The sequence below is a fragment of the Trichoplax adhaerens genome, genomic scaffold, assembly GCF_000150275.1.
Source record: "Trichoplax adhaerens TRIADscaffold_13 genomic scaffold, whole genome shotgun sequence".
In the NCBI taxonomy this organism is placed as follows: Eukaryota; Metazoa; Placozoa; class Uniplacotomia; order Trichoplacea; family Trichoplacidae; genus Trichoplax; species Trichoplax adhaerens.
Genome location: NW_002060955.1, coordinates 1698893 through 1720454, shown reverse-complemented (window position 1 = coordinate 1720454; position 21562 = coordinate 1698893). Strand labels below are relative to the sequence as shown.

General features: G+C 33.9%; 4 protein-coding genes across 4 annotated transcripts; 1 reads left to right on the top strand and 3 right to left on the bottom strand.

Annotated features, from left to right (window-relative positions):
- Positions 1–2703: 2703 nt before the first annotated feature.
- Positions 2704–3318, top strand: TRIADDRAFT_30435 (uncharacterized protein; the record flags this gene model as incomplete). Its single annotated transcript, XM_002116095.1, has 1 exon — positions 2704–3318. One exon carries the CDS (start codon positions 2704–2706, stop codon positions 3316–3318), a length of 615 nt encoding a protein of 204 aa, XP_002116131.1.
- A 3422-nt stretch (positions 3319–6740) lies between these two features.
- Positions 6741–9458, bottom strand: TRIADDRAFT_60094 (uncharacterized protein; the record flags this gene model as incomplete). Its single annotated transcript, XM_002116017.1, has 3 exons — positions 6741–6827; positions 8883–9133; positions 9422–9458. The coding sequence occupies 3 exons, from the start codon at positions 9456–9458 to the stop codon at positions 6741–6743; spliced, it is 375 nt and encodes a 124-aa protein (XP_002116053.1).
- Positions 9459–12996: 3538 nt separating this feature from the next.
- Positions 12997–14336, bottom strand: TRIADDRAFT_60093 (uncharacterized protein; the record flags this gene model as incomplete). Its single annotated transcript, XM_002116016.1, has 4 exons — positions 12997–13091; positions 13312–13368; positions 13687–13748; positions 14200–14336. The coding sequence occupies 4 exons, from the start codon at positions 14334–14336 to the stop codon at positions 12997–12999; spliced, it is 351 nt and encodes a 116-aa protein (XP_002116052.1).
- Positions 14337–15047: 711 nt separating this feature from the next.
- TRIADDRAFT_60092 (uncharacterized protein) lies at positions 15048–19959 on the bottom strand (the record flags this gene model as incomplete). Its single annotated transcript, XM_002116015.1, has 16 exons — positions 15048–15059; positions 15141–15204; positions 15346–15419; positions 15694–15735; positions 16280–16406; positions 16559–16653; positions 16775–16841; positions 16978–17059; positions 17178–17328; positions 17420–17522; positions 17865–17962; positions 18126–18240; positions 18707–18768; positions 18883–19003; positions 19599–19668; positions 19905–19959. The coding sequence occupies 16 exons, from the start codon at positions 19957–19959 to the stop codon at positions 15048–15050; spliced, it is 1338 nt and encodes a 445-aa protein (XP_002116051.1).
- Positions 19960–21562: the final 1603 nt, after the last annotated feature.

Here is a 21562-nt window from a genome sequence, read left to right as displayed (position 1 = left end):
AGCGAAAGGTCCATCAACAGTGGAAGCATGATCGGATACTATTGGTGGAAGAGAAGAAAACATGTAGATGAGCGGCAGCTATGGAAGGAAATGCTGTACATGCTATACTGGTAGTGTAGAAGCGTTATTGGGTTGCCTTATTACACTGTACAGCATGCTGACAAATTGGCCATAGTCTGTAGCTACTCCAACACTGGATGAAAGAGAGGCCAGTGGTTGTCATCGATGGATAGTGGGTGTCATGACTGCAATGGCAGCGAAAGGTCCATCAACAGTGGAAGCATGATCGGATACTATTGGTGGAAGAGTTGAAAACATGTAGATGAGCGGCAGCTGTGGAAGGAAATGCTGAACATGGTATACTGGTAGTGTAGAAGCGTTATTGGGCTGCCTTATTACACTGTACACTTGTACAGTACAATACAGCATGCTGACTGATTGGCCAGTGATTGTCATCGATGGAGATGCTGACTATTTTGCTGGTTTACTGAGGTGGACTGGTCAACCGTTCACTCTTCCGATCCAGTCTAAATGAAACACCATCCTACCGTAGTCGAGCATTGAATTGATAAATTTATTGTAGTGTACGAGTGCAGTAGGAAATATGATTGGCAGAGACTATTTTGATTTTGGATTGATTGATTGATTGATTTTATTGATTTACTGTAATTAAGAGGAAAGGGTTTTCTAGTCAGAAGGATACAGAGTACAGTACGGTACTGTATGTCCCATCAGGGTCCCGTCCCGGTCTCGGTCCGGATGAGCTTGATGAAAGTTGTGTCAAGGACGGTACTGTAGGTACATAGAAGACGCAAGACTCTACTTCTAACGGACAGTACTGTACTGTACTGTACTAGCTATCAATGGGTAGAATGACGTTATGGCAAGTCATTCATTCATCCATGGATGATGTTACTGTCGAAAATCTCGTACTGGACAGGACAGACGGAACGACGTCCAGTACGAGACTGAAGTGTGCATCCGTGAAACACCTGGTCGAGTGAATGAGTGCTATCGACTGTTTGTGCTGTAATCATGACGTTGAATGACGTTGCAAAAATGATCCGTTCCCGGACTCCCTGCATAAGCATTACGCAGCACTTCGTACAATACCAGACTTACAGTCCGTACTGTACAGTAGGTATTGTACACTGTAACCACCAGGATCAGTGTACTGTACTGTAGTGTTGTTTTGATGCCTTCGTCGCTCTACGCTACCATCCCATACAGTACCATCCAGTCCATACAGAGAATAGAAGTAAGCTGCCTCATACCCAACAGTACTGGACCAATGCCTACAGGATGACTTGCATTGAGCTGGGTACAATGTACTGTACTCCACAGTGTACAGTCTACAGTACGGCCTGTCCAGTCCGCATTGTTTGAACGCTTTTCTTTTGCCTTCGTCGCTCCAATATACCGTCCCATACAGTACCATCCAGTCTATACTGAGTATACAAGCAAGCTGCCTCATACCAAACAGCACTGAACCAAAGCCTACAGAATGACTTGCTTTGAGCTGGGTACAATGTACTGTACTCTACAGTGTACAGTCTACAGTACTGTACTGTACGTCCTGTCCAGTCGCATTGTTTTAATGCTACAGTATTCTGTTGCCTTCGTCACTCCATCGTACCGTCCCATACAGTACCATCCTGTCCATACTGAGTATACAGTACAAGCAAGCTGCCTCAAACCAACAGTACTGAACCAAAGCCTACAGAATGACTTGCTTTGAGCTGGGTACAATGTACTGTACTCTACAGTGTACAGTCTACAGTACGTCCTATCCAGTCGCATTGTTTTAAGGCGATTCTGTTGCTTTCGTCGCTCCACCGTACCGTCCCATACAGTACCATCCAGTCCATACTGAGTATACAAACAACCTGCCTCTGATCCTATTATACTGAACCCAAGTGGACGGGATGACTTGCCTTGCCTTGAGTACAATGTACTGTACTATCGGGGTGAAAAGTGGCCCCATCCAAAATCATACAATACCTTATATATTGGGCCAACCCATCGCCTAACGTCATCAGTACTAACGAACGTTCATCGTCTACACCAGGTAGAAAATGGCGAGGCGGATATTAGTCAGCAATTACGCTCGGTGCCATTCCAATCTTTCTCTTGTAGTCAGTTAACTGGTGTAAAATTCAACCGATTGACAGCAAAATTACCAAGGTTCAACTTGTCTTTCTTTTAGCTCACTTGTCTATCATTGACACTGAACTTGATCTTGGGTGGAATTGTGCCCTTTTTTTTTTCGCCTTGTTGCCAAGCAAGTCATCATCAATCGCATAGTCAAACCAATAGCATACGCTAGTGTTTCATCGCCACTGCCAAGAAAGAATTTTCCACACAACGATCCTAGTCTTGCCTTCACAAGCAATATTGACGAGAGTAGAATCCAATTGGATATCATTCTTCAAGGGAAGGAAAGGCAAAACCGATCCATCATCAGAGTCATTATCGACAATAGCTCTAGTCATTATTAGTATCTATAATTGATAGTAGTAGTAGTCGTAGTACTGGTCGTGTGCGATTCAGGAAATCCAACCCAGTCCTACACTATTACTGTCCAAAGTCAACGCTGTTGGGCGTATTGTTGATAGTAGATTGCTTTTTTTTCAACATTTTATCATTGCTACAAGTCTATGTGCAGCAACATCAACGTTGATCAACACCGAATCCAAGCATAAAATGACACATATAAGATTGATTTATTTTAATGTTGAATTACGCGCTGAATTAATCAGGCTTATTTTAGCCCACGGCGAGATTGAATTTGAAGATGTGCGATTTGAGAAAGAAGATTGGCCACGCATCAAAGAACAAAATGATTTCTTATTCGGCCAAGTACCCATACTGGAAGTCGATGGTGTCCAAATTGCCCAAAGTTCTGCCATTGTACGCTATGTCGCTAGAATGGCTGGATTAGCCGGTAAAGATAGTTTAGAGCAAGCCAAAGCGGATATGTTAGCCGACGCCTTTTGCAATGATATTCTTGAAAAATTTTACCGGATTGCTTTCTTTGAGCGCAATGAAGAAAAGAAAACACGCTTGGAGTGTGAATTTCGCGATTGTATTATGCCCGATTTCTTAGATCGTTTAGAACGATTCTATATTCGAGATGGTGGAGATTTCTTACTTGGTGACCAACTAACTTATGCCGATTTAGCATTTTATCGTATGATCAATCTATGTAAACGCTATTTAAGGTGTAGTCATCCTAAACTACGTGATCTTTATCATAAAGTCTCCAGCTTGCCCAATATTGCCAAATGGGAGCAAAGTAAGCCTAAAACCCGATTTTAATTCAATGTTGTCATGAAATCAATCGATGGTAGACTCCATACCTAGGCATGACCAGTAAGTGATCGATGGACTGCACTAGTGATACCAGTAGGATTTTTACCCCATGTTGGTCAACATGCAAATGCCAGTGATCAATCGTTGTCATTCTACATGATGATCACATTCAACACAACACATGCAAGTATGTCTAGTTGGATTCATGTTTTACAACAGTTTGAAGAACAATCATCCAATTGTAAATCAACAGACAACTTCAAAATGATACCCTATATTGTCAACAAATCGATATATTTAATATATATAGATGAACTCTTTTATACTCTGATCTAAATGTTAGCCTAAACAAGTTTCCAGTATTTGTCCTTTTGCTTTTTTCTTGTCATAAAATAGAAATAGTACTACTTTATTCAAGTTGGTGATACGCGTACGGTAGAAATGAATCTATCATGTCCATGTTACTACCACCAATGGAACTACAAATGAAAGTGTTCCAAAATTAGTGCCAAATTAGGCCTACACCATGGTCATGCATCATCACAGTGAGATTTGAATTCATGTTGACTCGCCGTGGAACGTTGCATTGTTATTCGTAATAATCTATCATCTAATTTTCTGTGATGATGATAGCGACTATCTGATAGTCCAAAATTACAATCATCCCATTCAATTCTGCCCATAACTGTTACAGTAATGTATTACAACGACGCTTGATCTTGTTCAATCAATACTTTCCGCTATCGACTGATAATTAATTTCAAAACTGTCTTATTGACTAAGATTCAATTTGCATTCTAACGGAATTAATGTGTATTAACCGTTATAAAGTATTAATGCGCCATCACTTGGCGGTCTTGTCGGTCCTGTATATACAGTCTATTCAATTGTAATGGTAGGCTATTTCCAATTAGACTGTTGAATTCCTGTTTCATTTTTCTATTTTCATTGCAATGTTGATGGACAGCAAGGTGCTTGTCCAATTGAATTCATGTTATGGATGAGCTGTAAAGCGCCTACCCAAGTTGTACTTTTATTCCTACACTGTATCATACTTTGTAATGACATTGGCATTTTATTTATACTATTCTAATTTGTTGTAACAACTCCTTGCCGGCTTGCAATGGAGAATATTGTCAATTCTATTGCAAAGATAGTACGTAAAAGGCGATAGATTGAATAGATCGTCTTGTTTGTCCTCGAAGCTAGAATAGTTGATGATTGTGCGCTACAACGATAGTGGATGTCCACGACATGGAATTTTTTCTCCTTTCTAATAAAGGCTACAAGCATGCCAATTTTAATTCTACACGGTATAGCAAGTACTCATGGAAAAGAATGTTTCAATGCGTATTCATATCCATGAGATAAACGAATAGCTATTGAATGTTACCTCAACATGAATGTACAATAAATTGATACTGTTTCTTTGTATTGTAACTGGCACAAGGACGACACAAAGTGCAAATAGCTATCCTGTTGGAATGGTCGTCCTTTGCCTGATGTTGATAATTAGAATGGAATTAGGTACTGCTCACACTCTTGGTTTTACTACTTGTATGCAAAACATTACTGTATCATTTTCTATGTAGTGTAATTTTGATATCAATGGCAATAAAATGTTGGATAAAAGGATAGTTTGGTCTGATTTGATTGTTTTGTAGTGGTCCATGTTGGACATTGAACCCCATATTAAAATGCAACTTTGAAGTAAAAAAAGGCTGTGTCAAAAGATTGAAAAACATTCTGATTGATCCTAGCAATATTGCGCCTTGTTCGTATATTGTTGATAGTTTAGGGATCGATTGGCTAGAGCTTTCAACTCGTCTTGAACAGCATGTGTCAGAAAATAGTCGACTGTATAGCAAACCGTAAGCTGTTTTCGTCGACGCTCTTCCAAGGCGCTGTCAGATGCGAGTAAAAAGAAGAAATGAACATTGGAATATGATCCATGACATAATCGAATTAATCGTCTTCTCGCAGCCGTTGTTTATATAGTGCTGACAGCTGAATCCTTCCGTGATTACTACCTCAGTCACTACTTTCGACTATCAGTGGCGTCTTGAGTCTACTTGACTACTAGACCATGCTAAAGACATCAGTAAGTGATTGTTGTTCTACTTTAGTGGGATATTGAGATTATCCATGTATTAACAAGGATATACACTATACAGTATCTGCTAAGAATCAAGGCATGCAATGCTCAGTCATGGTTCTGCCTACTGTATCTGTTGATGCTGGACTACCGTTTGGCGTGGCATTCCACTCCCATCATCATCATTACGATCCACTTCATTTCTTCCAATTTTTGAACTAGTTTTGCTAGCCCTGCAGTTAGAAGGGCGCTAGGTGTTAACCTGGTTATTTTGCGGCCATTTTTTCCCCCTTGCTTGTTCATTCTGATCTCCTTTCAGAAAATCCCCTCAGGCAATTTCTTGTCCGAGAGTACAGTACCTGCCTGGAGGACCCAGTACAATGTACTGTAAAGAAACTCCATGCAAAATCCACAACAGGTGCTAAAGGGCAAATTCTACAGTACGCAGCCATTCTCTGTACAGTGTATAGCGCATAGAAAGTACTGAAGTCCTGACACACAAGTTGCTATTTGGGAAAACATCATGGCGTATCGAGGCAACCGATGATTGCGTAGCGGGTAGCAAGCTGGCTGACAATTTAGAGACAATTTCTTGCTCATCTTTTCTTTCTGAACTAGCCTGTACTATACTGCTCGATTTGAGTCAACATCATGGTGTACGTAGCAACCGATGATTGTGTAGCGAGCAGCATGCTGGGCTGACAATTTGGAGACAATTTCTTGTTCATCTTTTCTTTCTGAACTAGCCTGTACTGCTCGATGATATTATTAGCAGCAGGTGGCCGATAGACTGCAAACTGCCTGGCATGGGTTGGATATTTTCAATCGAGAAAACTGACGGGATAAAAATGGGCTAGCCCACTAATGGTGCTCAATAATAATGATAATGAATCAATGTTGTATAGATATATACTGTCATTCAAAAATTAAAGACGCGTATGCTCGTATAATTGGATTACAATTCTCTATAGCCAATGTGGATCTGCTGTACCGATGTCCTTGTTGTGCTCCATTTTCAGACTAGAATAGTTTGCAATGGATATCTGTACGGTACATGATGGATACACTTTGGCGGTTTTACTACACTTTCATTGCTCAAGTTGCAGAGATGCAAATATTCCATTTTGCTTATAGGTCATATGGGTAGGTATTAGTATCGAGAACTGGTTGCAAGTGGAACGAGATCAAGAATCTGAGATTTTGAGCTTTACTATCCTTTAGTCTACTTTATTTAGAAGCCCAAGCCAAGCGCGATATCATATACACGTTAACCAGACATTAGAACTGTGACAATAAATCAGCCCTAGTACGAACATAACTTTAATACCACATCCTAATCCACGTGAACATTTGTAGCATTTGATCGCCGTAAATAGTATTGTACGATATCGAGGATTCCCCACGTTCTATGGCGCGTACCCTACAAGGTAACAAGCAGTAGTTTACAGGACAGGCGATATTACGACAGCAAGTCAATGCGCTAAAATACTCCGCTTTCAAGGTGATACCTGTCTTATAGCAAAGCGGAGTGATCCCAGATAGCGACACTCTAGAACAGTTTATTATCCGGTCTGCCAGGATGATGCTTTCAATATCATTTGCCAATTGCTATCACCAAACTCTTATTGGATAATAGAAAGAACCAGCAAGAATTGAATGGTAGCAGAGCAAATGGTGCCTCATTGAGCAATATGTAAATACAGTAATGTGGTACCTAAAGTAGTTGCTCCTTTGCATTCATTCGTATACTACCAAGGTACAATCTGATCTTGTCTAAAGTAAATGACCTTGCAGTGATTTCAATGTCATTAGTAATGACCATTAAATAAGCTACTATTAGATAATGATAGTTACGAGTTACATTTGGTAGAAGAGAGTAAATATACTATTCAGTGGAATCCAATCATGCCGAAATAACGTGGTATAGTGGTGATTTAAATATTATTAGTAAAATAGAGTAAACATACTATTCAGGTAGAATCGGATCATGCCGAAATAGCGTTGCATGTACAGTAGTGATTTAAATATCATGAGTAAAATACAGTAAGTATACTATTCAGGTAGAATTGGATCATATCGAAATAGCGTTGCACTGTACAGTAGTGATTTAAATATCATGAGTAAAATAAAGTAAGTATACTATTCAGGTAGAACCCGATCATGCCCAAATAGCGTTGTACAGTAGTGATTTAAATATCATGAGTAAAGCTCCTACTTGTTCATTATAGGGATATGAGCAAGCAATGAGTAACGATACTAATGGTCCTTCATCCGGTAATTTTGAATCGATGAAGATGAGTAATCTCGAGTTGCTACTCGCATTCATTGAATAGAATTATTCTAGGTATACTACTCAAGGTAGAATCTGATTAGTAGCGATTAAACTATCATAAGCTATGACCGAGCTCCTTGTTGATAAGAAGATGAATATTAGCAAGGAATGAGCACGATAGCAATTTTACTTGTTCATTGGGTAATATGTAAAGAACAGTAATACCTAGTAGTATGCTTGCTTTAATTGAATATAGCTAGTAGACTTGGTTGTTAGTCTACAGGCATCTCAGTCCTTGATATACTAGACTATCCAATAACTACAACCCAAATATTTCATACAGAAAGATAGAATATGACCATACCGACAATAATGTAAATAACCTTTAAATGATTTCAGCCCCTACGATAAGTAATGATGTCTTTTGAAAGTAAAATAGTCGATACAAGCATTGACAATCATGACGAATGCGAGTGTGCAATTTGGAAAGCGCTCGCTGTCCATCTCAAAGGATACAAATAGAAGATTGATTGAAGCTGTAGGCAGCAATCTATGGATGGGCTAATGACATTTCTCAGACAATTGACGTCCATATGGGTGTAAAAAGATTGAACTTCCGTTTACAAAGCGCAATCTTTTCTGTCAATAAATACCTGACGGTGTTTATGGCTAGTCCGCCTGATTAGAACTTCATTTGGATCATAGTTTCAATCGTCAGTTAAGTTATTATTCTGTTGAAGTCCATATGGGTGTGAAATGATGGAACTGTCATCAATAAGGCATGATCGTATCTGTCAATAAATACCGTACGGCGCTAATTGCTATTCTGCCGGATTACAACTTTATTTCCATCACCTTAAACTATTTCCAATAGGCCTGGTAACACCTATCCTTCCTTCAACGTTGATTCGGTATTCAATCAGAAATTTCGAATAAGCCGTATTATTGCCTCAAGCTAAATTCAGTCTTATATTCGATTAGATTGAATTGATTACTCTAAAGTTTCCCTTATTAGACCTATTCGTCCTTAAAATCTGATTCAGTGTTCTATTCGACTAGCTGCTCCTATCCTTCCTTAAAGTTCGATTCGGTGTGCAAGCTAAGGTTTCGAGTAGCCTTGCTACACCAACTCTTCCTTCATGTTTGATTCAGTCTTGTATATAATTTTAGATGGAATTTACTATCAGCAGTAAATGTCTTTACCAATTTTTCACCTATATTTGCCAATTTACAAGTATGTGAGGCTTCCAATAGATTATTCCAATTGACTTTTGGAGCAAATTTAGAATACCATGTTCTTAATAAGTTCATGCACTTTGCAAATCTTTCGTCACTGTTATCGACAATATCTTCAACATCAATAGAAGACAAGCCTAACTTCAAACCAAATTCTTTCAACCTCTTTCCGTCCATATTATCGGCAATAATGATAAAGCATTGATTTCTCTTACTATCTGAAATGCAAATATGATAGCATTAATTAATTGAGCGTAATAGTGTAAGAGCATAAAGTATTATTTTACTGAAATAGCTAAACACCACATTAGCTATTTTATCTGGTAGATTTCATATCGTAATATTATGATTACGTCAAAATTTATCCTAGGCACACATGCAGCTCTAAATTTCAAGATGGTATGGCCTCTGAGATCTTGTTCTTATTGTCCGTACTAAGTCGCATTTCAAGCTGTTGTGTTCTTTGGAAAATAACTGTGACAAATAGGCTATTATCATTAATTTACCATCTTGTAATGGATCTATAGCCCATTGAGTTTGCATTCCTCCTTGTCGAAAAATAGCAGGTTCTTGTACAATAGGTTTAAGATCTATCAATAAAGGAACTCTACACTTAATATCTTGTCAATATAACAGAATAGAATGGTACAGATTGGATCAATTTGACAAATTCTATCAACTTGTCCAATTTAAGCAACTTTGGCCTATCATAGCACTATTCTAAATGCATAAATGAGATTTATGTTTAAACTCTTATCACTACTCGACTAATTACGATGGCATTTACAAAAATTATGTAGTATCATTACGATAGTCTGTTTAGATACTTCAAACTTGTTTTTATTTCACATTATCATGCATTTTGAGGTCATAAATTGCAGAAATCTGGAAAGAATTTGGTATATGGCTTTATATGTATTTGATAAGTGAAATGCAAGATAGTACTTTTTCTAAGAATATAGTAACATTCGTTAAAAGGGATCAAAGATGAATTATAGATCATACCAATTTTACTATAAGATTTCATACACAAATAAAATTACATAGTTTACCAGATGTTATTGGTATCTCATATTCCTGTTGGAATCGTTGTGGTTGATCTAAATAATTAATCAACGGGACCACTCAATCAAATTCTTCAATACTGATAATTGCAATTTTCTATTAGCAAATACGGTACACGATAAAGTGTTGGTTTGATAAACGCAACTATCATTTATTTATGTGATAAACGATTATGGTTATTATAGTTCCTAATTGATAAAATTTCTTGTGCAAACCTAACTAATTCGCCTAACCCTCATATAATTCCCCTCTACTACAATATATAACAATTAAAATGGCTAGTAAAGTAAAATCAAGAAGGGAGCGTTTATGTTTTAAAAGTCACTTGCATTTTGAATATACTGTATATGCTATTGAATATAAGTTTGCACTATTGCAATTTCCATCATTCAAAGCGTAAAATGTATCATAGTAAAAATTTATGCCCTCTATTTATTAATATTCGGTACTACTTCCACCTGCGCACTTTTTACATTGTATGTACACCTAGCCAGGTAAACAATCCAGAAATTAACAATACATAAAACAAATAATAAAATTTCTATTCTCAACTTGATGCTGTATCATACCTGCTAATTTCTCTTTCTCAAGCATTTGCCATTCACGAAGTGGTTTCGATTGAAAAAATTCCTTACACTCCAAGTACTGGATTATATTTTTCTTACCGGTTATGTGATTAACCACTTGGTTAGCTCATTACATTCAGAGCATTCTACATAAAATTCATATTTTGTAGACTCATACTTTGGCATTCTATCTGTCACTACTTCTTTTAACTTCTCCTTTATCATGTTATGAGGTTTAATCACATTAATTACCTATTTAATACACTCCTCAGCGTCCGCTATTAGATCTTTAGAAGGCATCGTATAGTAGTATTGTAAGCCTATGTAACCGCCCTCTTTCTTGATAATAATCTCACATTGATAATCCTGTATGTAATATTTTACGCATCGACGATAGACTTCTACTTGTGGATTCTTCCACATTTTTAAACACGCTGATAAATGGCAATAAAATATTCCATCCGGACTATACGATGCTCTTTCGTATCCAATATATAACCAAGCTGATTGAAAATAATTAGTAAGGCGTAACTCCGTAGAAGAACGCAGTAAATATGGCACAAAATATTGCCCACTATAGCGACCGTCATGATCGCTGTTTTCATTGTCAATCTTGCAAACGATATGATAACTTTCCATTAACTGTAAAATAAACTCTCTCTCTTTCTTATCTAACTTAAACTTCGCTATGGCGTGCTCGAAACGCAATCCTGACATTATATTTGTCTTATAAGCCGTTTCAAAGCAATCATCTACTCCTGCATATCTGTAAACGTGTTTATCACCATCAATTCTAATAAATAACCGAAATATTCTGAATAGCCAGTCAAGATTGATTACAATCACGCCATCGAGCTCTTTCTTCTTACAATATTCGATTTCACCTATATCATGTAAGTATTGTAGCATACTGTACTTTGAAATGTTTCGTCATCTTCATACAATCCGCAATCTTTGGCTAACTGTTTAATTTCATCCAATGTCATAATATTACGTATGCTATTAATCGCTAAGATTAGGATGCATAAATTAATTAATTTATTGTACACTTATGTACAGTACAGTATATTATAGAGCAAGCATGGGTAGTTAATTAACGTACTATTAGCTACTAATGATGCAGTAGTTACTGTAGCTCACAGTTTTGCAACTACATTAGCAATATTTCATTTCAGGATATTCAGCACCTACTTTAATTTAGCTATTTCAATTGATTAACATATTCATAGGTGTCACTCACACCGCACTACCTACTCCTTCTAATGTGAGTAATCAACTAACTTACGAGCTACTTAGTCACTCCAACTAACTACGGAGAGATACTGTAAGACTAACAACTTCCTCACAAGTATAATAAGCGGCTTGTTGTAAGATTAGTTTTATGAGTTTTTACTTCATACAACGAAAGTATAGTACCTTATCGTACACTAGAGAAGTATCAACTGAGCGATATATTTTCTACTCGGGCTTATATACAGTCGCCACACGTAATTAGGACGTGCTTACGCATCGTAACAGATATCTTGCTGAAATTGACCACAATTAGAATATTTACCATGTAAAATGGTTAAGATATATTTAGATACTAAAGGATGTGATTGATTTCTCAATAACATATCGTTAAGAGAATTTGCTATTTCGTGTTGTTGGCGATCGTATAGAATGTCTACTAATGTCAGTAAATGATGTTTTGAAGGATTCTTCTCCTGCCAATAATTTAACATTTTGTCCGATTTCGGTAAATGTGAATGTTGACTTAAAGTTTCGTATTGTCGATTAAGATTATCAACATTGTTATCGGAAAGGTATAAATGCTTTGCTAATTAAACCCGTCGATCTCCAATTCTACTTATGACACTGGAATAACATTTCTCTATTATAAGTGAATTAATATACAATAGTATTTATTAATTTGATTAGAGCCTGATTGATTTGTTAATTTTTATAGTTATTTACATTGAATAAACTGAAATCAATTTCGTTACAAAGTCATTTTCTATTGACAGATTGCTTCGACTATTTTCAATTGTCTCTAGGAAGAAAGCATGGATAAAAATAAATCCACTCATATCAGTATCAAAACGTTTATGCTGGAAACTCACCCATGAATTTTTTTATGGCTTCGACTTCTGTATGTTGTAAGTTTATGGCGTTAATATCACTGTTGTCACTACGCTAGCTATTTCCTACATCTACCAGTAAAAATTATTTCAATTTATGACTATCCATTTATTGAACCGTTTTAGCTATGATGATGTGACTATGGAAAATGAGTAGTTAGTTCTGTTTAAAAATAGTGTAATAAAGATGCGACTAAAGCGAGCTATAGCTGTATTCATATCGTCTATTTTTCAGTTGTAATAAAGTTACTTAAACAGTGTTATTTGATAATGGCAGCTATAACTTTACGATAATGGTTTTTTGTGCAACATCGAAGAATTACCATCGTCTTAGCTAGATACTGTATTGACTGAATCGACATTGTAGGCTAGGCAATATAATTTACCGTCACTAATTTGCGATGAATTTTCTTCCTGGTAAAGATCTGTAATTGTAAATGAACAAATTAATATTAAAGGTAAAAAACTTTGATTTCTATTGTTTAAGTTTAATATTATGTTTTAATATTTTGTGTTAATGAATTATAAAGTGCGAGTAAGAGTATTACTTTTTCAAGGAAATTATAACAGCTTAAGAAAAATGATTGGCAATGAAACAAAAGATAAGTCAATTTTTCTATAAAATTTCACCAGTAAATAAATTACCATGACTGCTGGATATTACTGGCGTCTTATATTCATCTTCAACTTGTTGCGGTTGATCTAAATAATAGATACATTTTATCAGATTTATTTCTTTAATACTCATAATTGATTGCTACAAGACTAACTACAAATTAACTCTATTCAGTGACCTCGTGATAAAACAAGTTAGGTCAAACTAACTTAAAATAAAAGTCTACTTTTTTACAGTTTATAAAGATGAAGATTCGTGGCATATTATGTTAAAAATTCAAAAATCAAGAATGCAAAAAGCACACTATAAAATTTTAACACTCAACTCTTTGCTTTATCATGCCAATTAATTTTCCGTAAAAAGTTGCTATTTACGAATTGTTATCGATTGAAATAAGACCTTACACACAGCAAACACCAGATTATATCTTTCTTGCCAGTTAGACCATTGATTGCTTTTGTTAGTCCTTTGTATGTAGAGTATTTTACGTAAAATTCATATTGTGCAGATTTAAACTTTGGCATTTGGTCATTAATTACTTCTTTTAACTTATTCTTTATCATATTATGGATTTGATCATATTAACTAAACTTTTAATACGTTCCTCAACGTATACCATTAGTTCTTTACAAGACATTCTTGTAGCAGTAATTTAAGCCTATATAACAGTCCTCTTTCTTGATAATAATCTCACATTAATAATCCGGTATATACTATTTTATAAATCGATGATAGACTTCTACTTGTGGATTCTTGCTCACTTTTAAAGATGTTGATAAATGGCAATAAATATTCCATCCGGAATATACGACGCAATTTCGTATCCAATAGATAGCCAAACAGACTGGAAATAATCAGTAAGCCGTAACTCAGTCGAAGAATGCAGCCAATAAGGCACAAAATATTGACGACCATACCCGTCGTTTTGATCACAGTTTTCACTTTCAATCTTGCAAATGATATGATAACTTTCCATTAACTGTATTATAAATTCTTTCTTATCCTTAACTAGTTTAAACCCTCTTATGGAGTAATTGAAACATAATTCTGGCATTTTGCCAGACTTATATGCCTTTTCAAAGCAATCCTCTATTCCTAGTATTTTATATTGCTCATCACCAATTTTAAAAATAAGTGAAATATTTTAAGTAGCCGGTCAAGTTTGATTACAATCATCCCATCTAGCTTTTTCTTCTCATAATTTGTGATCTTATCTATATCATGTAAGTATTGTGGCATACTTCTAAATTCTATTATACCATTTGCTTATGCAATACCTTTTATTAATGTTGCCTAATCAATACCCGTATACAAACATCTGAATTGAAAATAGAACTAAAACTCCACGTTAGACAAGTTACTTATACTATACACCTACCGGTGGGCAAGAATCACAGTAAACATAAGCTAACATATTAAAATTTTTAAATCAATACAAGAAATTCACTTTATGAATACGAAGCATAAAACGCTTAATCAGTCATGCTGTGATGTAATTGCTATTTTAAATTATCCACGTAGTAATAATTAAATGTATTGTTCAGTTTTCGTTTGTAAATGTTGATATTAAGAAAATAGTCTTGATAAATGCCAATCATAAACGATATCAATGAACAGATGAAACTGTTCTAATTAAGTTCAATTCCTGATAATACTTATATATATGTACTTATTTATATTCAAAATTTAGTTGAATAATTTGTAAAACTGGGCAACTAAATAAAGCATAAGCCATTCGAACATTTTACTATTTTTATTGAAGTCTTTAATCCACCTCCTATTTTTATCATAAAGAATGAATACATTACTTTGTATCAGTTGTTTTATAGCACTTGTTTGACAGTAAAAAATTTTTTACCTGATAAATTGCGTCTTCACCTACATCTTCATAATTGTTATAATTCGCTGGCGTTAAGTGTGATCTACGGTATAAAGTGAAATATACGTTATATAAATGCGAGTGTATGATATATTTTGTTAAGATTGAAATATCAGCTATTGTACGTATACAATTGTCTCAATTACTCAAGGCGGTGTGTTCCTTGAATCAATTATCAACTTACGAAGATTTGCCCTTAGTTGGCTTTAATTCATACGCTGTATGATTTTTTGCCTTCGATTTACAATCCATTTGTATCTATGTCAATACAGAGAGTTAGTTAAATTATTCTCTGAATGAATTAGTAGCATTGAATCTATATCATTCAATTATATTATAGCAGTTAGTTATAGTCTTATGGACGCCAATTATAGCAATAATAAATTTTCAAGTTGATCGATCCTTAATAAATGAGTATATTATCATCTACGATTTATAGCGTTATCATTTTGTGATATATAACATGCAATCTATAATCTAAGAACACAATAATTAATAAGTTCAAGACTTTATCCTATGCCATGCTACATACTTCTTTGTTCTTAAGGGCATAAAAAAGCAAGATGTAAATGCTCTATAATAAGAAATCGGTTAATAAGTTAGCATTAGTTATTGTATTTATAATAATATAGTATTTTGGCAATTCATTTCTTGCTTGACTCAAGTTAATCAGAGAAGTACTGTAAGTTAAATAATATCAGGCAGAATGTTTACATTTAGCTTTTGAACACTATTATATTCCACCCAGTACCCATATCTACTCCCAATAGTATAAAAATTGGTATAAATTGATCAATTTTGATTAAAAATCCTTTCTAAATTGTATAGCATATGATATTATTCAATAACGAAAGATTAATTATTGAGAAGTAACGTCCGTTATCATGTATAGCATTTCACATTATATTTAAAGAATCATGCATCAATGAGATTTTTTAATTTTTCATTAGTGTTACGCTAGCGATCTGGTACAAGAATTTTATAATTAACATACGAGAAAAACACTTTATACTTACTATAAAGATACGCAGTATATTAGACCAGTAAATACATAACTACTGCAGATGTGAACTTGACTTACATGAGTTACGGGTAAGAATGATTAATTGAAGACTTACTTGAATCAGACTGATAATGGCAAAGATATATTGACAAACGATATCTTTGGTTGATGTAAATGCCACAAACAATATACTAGTCATAATGAAAGTCACTAAGACTACGAAGGATTGGCGAAAATTTTTTCTGAACAGAAATCAATTACAAAAAATAATGAGCCTTGTTAATATTAATGTTCCGATGCAACTAGGCTTAAATCAGATTTTACAGCAATACAAAAGAACTTAATGTCGCTAACTTCATATATATTAAATAAGTCTAATATATAGATATTTTACCTATTTATCTCGAGCTCTTCATCATTATAATCGTAAACAACTCTAGCGTTACTGCTAGCTCTTGTTGTAGTTAATACATTGTAGATGAGTGCTGCCTAAAAGTTTCAGATAATATGTAATTATATTTTGTTTTGACAGATTTATAGTACCGTAGTTAGAAAAAAATAGGATTCAGTTTGATCTGTAATTTTGAGGTGACTGCCATGCATGCCATACCAAAGCTAGTAAAATCATAGGAATGATAAAAGTCACAACCACAGGTGGAGTAGTACTTAACCAACACCTATGTAGTTAAGATAAATTTTAGCTTTCATGAATGATAGAAATGATTAAACCATCTTAACTAAGTAGATCGTTCAATTACGAGTAAAACATAAAATTTTTGTTCTATACTCTTATCCTAAGTCTATGAAACTTACGCGTAATGGCTTAGATATCCATCAAATCCATATCGGGACACTTGTATTATCCCAACTAGGATTGGAATGGTTGCAGGTAAAACTGCAATCAATTTGAAAATGTTAAGAATATATTAAAATTTTTGTTCCGTCAAAAGCAACCATATCTATATACAATATAGCGTTCTATGATTTATCGTAAAGTATTAGTTTCTACTTACTACAGCATGTCAAAAAATTTCCCATAATGCTACCAGGTGCCAATTTATTTTTGGCAAATAGATAATGCATGCAAATAGCACATCTTAATAACCAAGAATAGGCAGCCAAAAAGATGTAATGCAAGAAAATGGAAATCGCAACACACAGAGGCTGTAAATTAAGATTACACATCATTTCAATTAAAAGAAAGGTTTACTTTTCCATTTAAATATGATAAAAATGTAGAAAAGATTTGATTCACCTTCCAATAAATCGCTGTTAATCCAGATATCACCAAAATGTTAATCATCAGGAGGCATAAAAATATATTGATATTCATGACATTTACGATGCTCTTGACGTCCCTAACAGTAACAGTAAAAAGTATTAAATATTCGTGCTATAGAAGGATTGAATTTTATTATCAATGACATTAGTCTAAATTTTCTCTTTTTTGGGACTTTACAAGAACTATGAACTGCGGTACTTATTAGAAACTTAATGCAACCCTATTAGAAAGTGATTAAAATCAATAATAAACTTCTGCTATGGTTTTATTATAAAAAGGTGAGTAATATCTTGGATTGGTATACGAAAGGGTATTGCTTATTCAATCTATAGCATTTCTTCACAATATTTACTCAGGAACGTATAGACCAGTAACCTGACTTATATTATAGGTATATTAATACTTAGCCGATACTAACTTCCAATGCATAACAAAAATAGCAATGGTCAGGGCCAAGACTGCGATGGCTATTCCACAACAGATATAGGTGATAACTTCAATTTGAAGACTCTGAACCTATGTGAGATTGATAATTAATTGACAAGAAATAATACTTGCAGAATTCTATATAGACACATGTAACAGTTTTTTAAAATAGCATGAGTACGGTATTCCTATATAATTAATAATTGGGCGCAATTACATAAAAGTAATAAAAATGATGATTACAGACTCGTACCAACTTATCCCTTGTTATAACGGAAAATGTAGTAGTATGGCTACAGTAACAGACTGTATGTGTTGAATTTGATTCAGATCCAGTCCGGCAACCTGTTGAATCCCATCCGCATTGACTATTTATCAATTCAAAATTCAAATGAAACCAAATAGTGTGCTGTTAATTATAATTGTAATATGTATTAAAATTGCCTACAACGATTCGATTAACTTGATGTTGCTAAGCCGTAATAAGGTACTTTGCAACAGAAGATCTCATCGGTTAATTCTATTAAGATCAGGCTACAGTATGCAATAATAGTTTTCTAAGATTAAGTTTACTATCACATCTAGGTCTTAAATCGACATGATGATAAGGAGCTTCAAATTGGTATTAGTACATACACATATGTTTCACATTGAAAAATTGTGCTACATCATCAGATAGAAATCTTATGATATCGTTGGAGGAAAACTCATGATGACGTATAAGACAGGTCTACTGAATCAGTGTAATGAATTAAGATTTTCTGTTTACTTTAGCAAATGCTATGAAGGTTATTGAATTGTCGGTGTACAATAATTGTAATAGTTTTTACTTACCTTGGTGCCGAAGCCCAAAATGCGCAGACGTTTTCTTTCGCTGTATTCTTATTTTCAATTGTCTAGATTAAACACGATAATATGATAAAGTCGATATATCATAACAAACTGTTTTAAGGAAATTAATTGATCATTGCCTTATTAAGTATTTTTAAGTAATGATATACTTAACTAACATTTGTATTTTCAAATATTATTCGAACAGGATGAGAGAGATTTCCATATCGATCAGGATAGAATGATATGGAAATAATTTGAGAATTAATTTGAATAGTACTACCAGCTGGATTAATGTTGCTACAAAAATGTAGGAAAACGTATATTATAATGGTGTAGTAGATTAGAAAATGATATTATAGTACTCTGCTTTGTACGTGTATCGATGATCTTAGATTTATTGAAAGGATAAGTTCTATTAGAACCATTAAAAACGTGTTAAAGATACTAAGTAGTTTTTAATTTATAAGTTCAAAATGATATTATCAACCGAAATTAATATCATCTTTGCTCGCAACACTTTCATTGAAAAGAGAAAAATAAATACATCCCAAAATTATGGCAACGATAGTTTCAAGCATTAATATGAAATTGAAAGTCGAGTCAAAATCTCTACTAATTATAATTTGATTATAGCTACATATTACTTAGTAACTTATTCGTATTAACAAAGAAATATATTTTATACCCAAATAGTAGCACATTTTCAGTATTAATTACTTTCTGTACTATAGTTCAGGCGGAGTTATAATTTGTAGAAGTAATAATCTTTTCTAAAGATTCCTGCTTTAATAATATATTTATTCCATTTCAAAATACTATCATAAAAGTGACTATAACATCATTAAATAATGTTCTCAAAAAATTAAATTTTATATATAGTAGTTTGAGATACCTTGAGTTAGCTGATGAAGAAGGTATCATTTCCTTAAGGGTTTTATAAGTGATGACGACAGCTTTGATAACTATGCCAATTATTGAGAAAATAAATCCTGTTTAAGTATTGAAACTAAAAAATATTCTGGACGATCTTGATTAGTTTAGCTAACGTACTACAATTCGTATTTCTATTGGTGCAGTTGTACAATAATATTATAGTAAAATACTACTTTAGATTTAATATTACGCTATTAAAATAACTTGGATAATTCCATTGATAGTAGAAGCAAGTATCAAATAAACAGTACACAAGAGTACATACGTTGATTATTTTGGATTGTAGCCTTAGGCAGTGAAATTCGTATTCCGGTTGCCATATTTGTACCATCGGTAACGTGAAAATCAGAACTTGCAGATACACCATCAAGGTCATAGATTGCGACAGCTTCAAGTTACAGAATATTTTCAGACAATTTGTATAATTATTAATCTATTACTATACTGTTATGGTACGAACTACCACGAAGAGTTAAATGACTAAATTTAGTAAATTAACATTTATATATGATGGCAATTATTAATGGCTTACAGTAAGAACCACAATAGTTATTATTTCTTACAGTAAATTATGCTGCACAGTTGTAGTAAGAGTTTTTATATAGTAACAGATGTTAATTTATTATAGTGCTATGTCTTGTGACGCTTGTGATTAATATCCTGAAGATATTCAACTATAGACGATGCCATGAATAATTCTGTGAATGGGCATACTGTAGTCTAATTATCAAGAATCATTCAGTACATGTCTACGATTATAAATATTTCTGTATTAATTTACTTATTTAGTATGAATTAAATTTCATAATCTTATGATGACTCATTCATACTAGCTGCTGCCGAAAGGTATTTAAGCTCAGTAGATAGCTGAATAAAATCGGACTTCTCTAGTCGTTTAACGTAGAAACAACGACGTCTAAATTCTTGTGAGATAGTTAAGCGATACTGAATCCCGGAGACTTTAGTAAATTAGAAATTTACTTTACGTTATCCTTGTCACGAAGCTAGCTTATGACATATGCATAAGCTCGAAAATCGCATTTTACCCAATAAAGAATAGTTTATCTTAATTTATACATTCATAGTCTGTTTGTAAGTGTTATACATAAGTAGTTTATCTGACTCTTTAAAGCAATTAAAAGGCTCAAATGAGTGTTTCTGAGGATAAAATAGCGGTACAGAATTATAATTGCTTAGGATATGCAGTCTAGTTCTTAATATATATTTCTACTAGTAGTTCATCGTTGCATGTACTGTATATCTTTTGTGAATGCATTATCACTGCGATTCAATAATAAAAACATGGATAGAAATTTAACCATCAGCAATTACACTTGTATAATCGTTGCAATTGATACTTATTAAAGTATAGCTGAATGAATCTTTTTCAGCAAGAAAAGACTTGGCAGACTAATCAATGGAAAATTCTGTGCACGAATTACTTTCTCGTATTTATTTATGCTAGCAAATCTCGTAGAAATTCCACAGAATATGCTAACAAAATAATACACGTACTATTGCATGAATATGATTTAATTAATAAATGTATAGCAAAAATTTGTACGTTAGAACCCATTTCCATTTTATGTGACGCTTAGATTAACAATGATTACTACCAAATGGATTTATATACAATATAATTTTACATTAATGGATATCACGAATAGTCTCTGTTAATTATCGCCTACCTAAATTATTGGCATTTACTGTTGTCTTATTGGTTGCTGATAGAATAGTCGCCTTATTAGCAAATTCTTCCAAGTTCGTTAAAATTGATTGGTTGTTACTACTGCTTCGGCAAAACTGCAAAGAAATGTACAGCAATTTCCAATTTACAAAAATTCTTGTACTTCACTAGCTAATGTAAGATAATTTCTTAATTTCAAAAATATAAACTACTTATACGTCCAAAATAATTATCCT